The sequence below is a fragment of the Denticeps clupeoides genome, chromosome 8 (assembly GCF_900700375.1).
Source record: "Denticeps clupeoides chromosome 8, fDenClu1.1, whole genome shotgun sequence".
Taxonomy (NCBI): Eukaryota; Metazoa; Chordata; class Actinopteri; order Clupeiformes; family Denticipitidae; genus Denticeps; species Denticeps clupeoides.
The window spans coordinates 3,218,964-3,224,963 of record NC_041714.1 but is presented as its reverse complement, the minus strand read 5'-3'; the positions used below and the strand labels follow the sequence as shown (position 1 = coordinate 3,224,963).

Genomic DNA, 6,000 nt, shown 5'->3' with positions numbered 1-6,000 from the left:
ATATCAAGGTTTATGGAAGATTAAGCCCAAATATTTTTCTATTGAAGGTCTAAATGCTGATCTTATTGAATCGTTGTGAATTGTCCATCAATGTCAATTTTAATAAACGACAGAAACCTTGATTGCCCAAAATGTGTTCTTTAAAACCAGTAGAGTGTAGGCACTGCGTATCTGGTTGTTGTGTGAAATGTCTTATAAATGTCCCTTTCTTATTCTGTTAACACATCTGCCTAGAACACGTTGGCCCGGATCAGCCGGCGGAGGCCACGCCCCCTCAATCTGATTGCTGTAAAGCCGACCACGTGGTCCGTCTCGGGTTTGTTGCAGGAAGTACGCTGAAGATGGCGCCTCTGCTAACCGAGTCAGTTCTCGGGTGGTCCATTTTTGCCCTTGTACTTCTGGTAAGACGCCTTTAACGTTACGTTTTATCACACGCCTGTCTTTCACCAAGTCATGGTATGCCGCGGTTAAAGAGAACAGCAGCGTGGACCCGATGTCCCGCTCTCGAACAAAGTTTTTAGCCTTGCTAAGCTAGGTCACCAGGTGATTAGTTTTCGTAACGCACGCTTTGTCGCTGAATCACCACTATGCTGACAGCACTTGTTCTTTTATCTTTTTGTTTCCATTGGGCACTGTCACTTTAGAACTCTGTCTCGTCTCGCAGAGCTTTGTACGTGGGGACAGCCCCGACGCCGAGTAAATCACTACAGCCTTGTTGAAACAGGAGCTTGTGTAACCACTAGGCGCATCACGTTGATGTCACCCAGGTTCCACGAGCACACGAGACCATTGGGATGTCGTTTGCCACGGGTGCTTTTTTTTTCACGTGGCTGTCACTGATAAATACAAGATTTTAGTCTGTCATGTTATGGGTTTGTGCTTGTCACGTGGACACACACACACACACACACACATTATGTGTTAAATGCAGTGTGATGTTACCTGGATAATTAGCTGGCTCATTTGGAAGGGTAATGTGTGGTATAATTTAAAGATTGTATCCCCTTGGAATCCCTTCTAATTCTAACCATCAATTTCGAACACTTGAGAACATCTCTGGGTTAAGACACTTCATCTAGTGCACCATTCCAATGCAAGTGCCATTTGAGATGACATTTTATAATAAACAGTGTCTTGTTTTAACATCTCTTCACATTAAGCTACTGGCTTGCAGCGAGCAAATCCTTATCTTGTTTATTTATGCAGTCTTCTCATTGGCACCATGCCACCAGAGGCTTAATAAAGAAGGCCTTTAATTGATCCTGTCTGAAAAAGGCCGCCCTTGATCACAAGGATCTGGTTTTAACAGTGTCCTTGCAGTGTGTGCTGACATTTGGGTTCTGAGCTTTGCTGCCTTTTTCTGCATTACTTCTTTTTTTGAGTAGTCAATACCTTATCAAAAGCAGCTTTACCCACCTTGTGTCTTTGTTGCATTTATTGAGTGAAGGTTAGCTTAATTATGCCAGTTATATATTTCGAGGAACGATTTAACTTAATCCTCCTTACAAAGATAAGAAAACCAACCAGAGCTTGTTATCTTGCTAATTTAGTGTGACTATTATGCTTAACTGTAACCTTTAACTTCATCATAGACCGACCGGGTATAGTCTGCTTTATGTGCTGATGTAATCTGATGTATAAAATGTATGTAATAATTGTACAATATTACCAAACAAAAGTAGGTGGTATCTAGAACCAAAGCATCAGCACCTATATTCTTATCCTCTATTCTTTGAAGGCAAAATATGTGTAGGGCTCAGCCCTCCAGGATCTGAGTTTGAATTAAGTGGGTGGTAGTAGCCTAGTGGGTAACACACTCGCCTATGAACCAGAAGACCCGGGTTCGAATCCCACTTACTACCATTGTGTCCCTGAGCAAGACACTTAACCCTAAATTGCTCCAGGGAGACTGTCCCTGTAATACTGATTGTAAGTCGCTCTGGATAAGGGCGTCTGATAAATGCTATAAAAAAAATTAAGTCCTGTTACTTCTATGGTGAGCCTCCATAGATTAGACAGCACATCCCACACAATTCTTGATCTGAGTGGGGTATCATCCAGGGGTATCTGGACACCTTTTGGATTTCTTGAGGTATCTTTTAGGTGCAGATCATTGCTTTTTTCTCCAGAGTGTTACATGTTATTCATCAGACCAGAACACCTTCTTCCGCTGCTCCATCGTCAATTTCTGATGCAGTCTAATACATGCCCATTGCAGGTATTGCAGGGGATGTCAGCATGGTCACTCTGACTGGTTCTGCAACCTCATGTGACACTTTTCTGTCATCAATAACAGAAAGCGCTTCTGTGGGATCAGAGCAGTCTGGCCAGCCTTCCCACGTGTATCGCTGACACCCCCCTCCATGACAATTCACTGCTTGTTCTTTTTTTTTTTTTTTTAACCACTGAATACCTGGAACATAAGACCTGCTGCTCCGTAGATGCCTGTTGACTAGCCTTCATTAACTCCCATGACAGGTGCAATTGTAATTGACTTTGCATTGACTTGTTCTTATTTTTGTGACCAATAATTGTGCATATTATTGTAAGTTATATATTTTTTTCTCTGTATTTAGGTAATCTTGGCTTTCTGTTGGGTCTATATTCGAAAATATCAGAGTCACCAGGACAGCGAAGTCATCTCTACAATAACCGCAATATGTGCCCTGGCCGTTGCACTTATAACATCTGCGCTCTTACCAGTGGATATCTTCCTTGTGTCCTTCATGAAATACCCAAATGGCACTTACAAGGTATGTACCTCTGACTGGTCCCAAATATTCAATTAAGAAATCTACACACATTTCCAGAATATTGAAGCATATTCATGTCATTTTGAGAGTGTTTTGGCACCTTGTTTTGGTCTGAATGAGTCAGTGAGTTTCCTCCTATTTCCCTTTCACATGCATTTACCACTTTACATATATTTTTAAAAACTGTAGCACTGTTATGTCTTGAAAACAAGGTGCTGATGCACTGGAGTCACTGAAGGTGAATAACAAGACAACACAGGAAGTGGTGTGCATTAATTCTTGGACATTTAAGCACACTAGAGGATGAATGCAATATTAAGGCTGACCGCATTATAACTTACATGAGTTCAGGAATGCAGCGAATTCAAAGGTGTTGCCCTTTGGCATTTTAGAATCCTTGAGTCGTGTAAGGATGCTGAGGTTGTGTAACTACTACTTTCTCATCCTGGGTATGTCATTTATTCAGTTTGTATGTGTAGTTTTCAATTTACACCCATAAAAAGAAGATTGCTCACATGGAAAATTGCTCACAATTTGTATTCACAAAATACTGAACAGAAATATGAGTTAAGGCATCTGTATTTCTATAATATTTTTCTTTTACAAAGATAGAATGATTTTCAAATTCAAAACCTGTAGTGCAAATACCAACCTGCACTAACTTGCCTAATGCTGACAGAAAAATATTTGTTTGCATATCCACAATCACATTAATGAATTATCTAGCCACTTAAAAAGCTGCAGGTAAGGTAACAATCAATTCTGCTGCTGAAGACTACTCTAGTTAAAATTAATACAGAACTCACCGACCCGTTCTGACTACTCATCATCTTGCTATAATGTTGTGCTCTGGTGCTTTTGTTTAACCAGAATTGGTTATTATTACTATTGGTTACCTTACTTTCAGGTTTATGGGTATATATTTCTGTTCAGTATTTTGCGACTGCTATTGGTTTTCAGTGTGAGTCAGTGTGTCTTCTTTTTACGAGTGTAAATTGAAAAGTACTCATAGAAGTAAATATATATGGCATTATTCTGGCTCCATCCACAGAAGCTCTTTCTGGTACTCTTGCAGAAGCCAGAGTACCATAAGTTCTGAGACTTAAACATGTACCACAGTCTGAGAAGCAAGGAATTAGCCCATTTAGATCAGACCAGTTGGGGTTCAATCATCTCCTACTATTTCATGCAACTTCCTCTGACACAGATATTTAAGACATTTCACACACTCCCCAGAATGGTGCACAATCTTGATTAAAATGTTCCCACTTCAATAATGACATTAAATATTTGGTCTTCTTCATTGCTGAGTTAGAGATGGCTGTAGACAGTTCTGCATGGCACGGCAATTTCATGACCTTATTTTAAAGGCACAAGTCAACGTATTTCATTGACATAACCACTGGGCAACATACTGTATATCTTCCTGGTAAATCTGGTCAGCACTGTGCTGCATAGGCTAATAAAGTTGATTAGTGAACAGTTTAGTAGCATTGAAATATCAAGTGAACCTGCGATCTTTGGAAATAATGGGAGATTGTGATTGTGCTGTGCTTGGATTGAGTTCATCAGCTGGTTGGCATCAGCAAGAGAGATTTACTGCAGCAAGGTGGAGAGCAATTCTCTCTAGCATTTGGACCTCCTTTGAGAACCTGCGAGTCATCAAAGTGTCAGGTCACGTTTTTGATTGAATCACTGTCACAGAGGCTTAAAAAAATTTCTAGACTGGGGGGGGGGGGGCAACTAGCTGTCACTAAAATACCACTCCTTGTGGAGCCTCTGTACTGTTGTATCCTTTGAGTCCTTTCCTTGATCATGTTTTGTGTAACAGAGGTTCATACCTTATGTAGTTATTTTTTAGCTGTAAATAAGCAGGGCTCTTACAAGTCAATACAATACAAGTGAAGAGATTGTCACTTGTGATACACAGCAGCACAGCACACAGTGCCCGCAGTGAAATTTGCCCTCTGCTTTTAACCATCACCCTGAGTGAGCAGTGGGCAGCCATGACAGGCACCTGGAGAGCAGTGTGTGGGGACGGTACTTTGTTTAATGGCACCACAGTGGCACCTTGGTTCATTTCCTTACCCGCAAGGCCACTTCTGCCCAGTCTCATTCGCAGTGAGAATACCTTTATATATTGTTGCTATTTCTGCTAACCACAGTCACACAAGATGTCTTGTGGTAGCAGCAATTATATTACTTCAAATAATACATCAATGAGGTCAGAGTCAATGAGGTCGTTCGTGGTGTCAGTGAGGGTGTTCATTTCAAACTTCTGTGTGGACGAGGCCAAACTCCCAACTCAGATCAGGCAACCACAGTCACTACAGTGGCTGGCTGACATTGTCATTATGATAAGATCAATTATATTCTGCACTGCATTGACCACATCTACATCGTAATGCATCGATTATGATATTATTTTCAACACCCCTGCTGAATACGCATACATATGATGGTCACAGGAGGGATAGTATGTTGATCAGTACTGGCTTAGAACAGAAAACAAATCTTCTCACATTAGTTTAGTGTGCATTGTGTGTTCTAATATCACTACTTTTCCCTACGTCTTGTCAAGTTGACAACATCTACAGGTAACAGGAACTGTCTGAGTGAACAATGGTTAAGGTTTGGTGACAAGATTTGAGCATGTGAAACCTTGTCTAGTGAAAATTCCATGACCGGTGGCCAGTTGGGTGGGTGCTACCAGTAATTCCAGCAGCATGTGTTAGTTGCTAGCGGTAATTCGCGAGCAGGCGGGAAACTGATCCACTGTTGCAAGACTGACAATTCTTCATCTGGTCAACCAAGTTAAGAGACTGGTTCAACATGGTAAGGGTTAGGGTCTAAGAAACCCTACAAGGGTATGGAGAGGAGGACATCCACTGTTACACACACAACCAAACAGTGATTTTATTTCCAGTGAACTAACAGGTACAATAGTGGACTCAGCACAGCTAACCAACATCAAAACAGCCTAAAGGAAGGGATGGATATCTCAACCACAAAAATGGTACATAAAGCTAACAGGCTAACACAGGGGTCTATCAACAACAAAGGGGTCTATCACACAAAGCAACAAGACACACAAATGAGATCCCCAACGGAGCTCCTTGCAGATCTCTGTGGACCCTGGGGACATTCCGAAAGTGTAAGGGCCTAGCAGACCCTGGGGACCTCCCGAACACCATCCGAAGTCTCTTTATATACACACGTGGACAAAATTGTTGGTACCCTTCAGTCA

At 41.5% G+C, this 6,000-nt stretch overlaps 1 protein-coding gene across 1 annotated transcript in view; it reads left to right on the top strand.

The window, feature by feature from the left end:
- The first annotated feature begins 293 nt into the window (after positions 1-293).
- lmbrd1 (LMBR1 domain containing 1) overlaps positions 294-6,000 on the top strand; it is a 71,027-nt gene continuing 65,320 nt past the window's right edge. The window contains exons 1-2 of the mRNA XM_028989271.1: positions 294-401; positions 2,577-2,753. Of these exons, the coding sequence (XP_028845104.1) occupies positions 342-401; positions 2,577-2,753 (237 nt within the window). The 5' untranslated portion in view covers positions 294-341. The remainder of the gene's footprint in view (positions 402-2,576; positions 2,754-6,000) is intronic.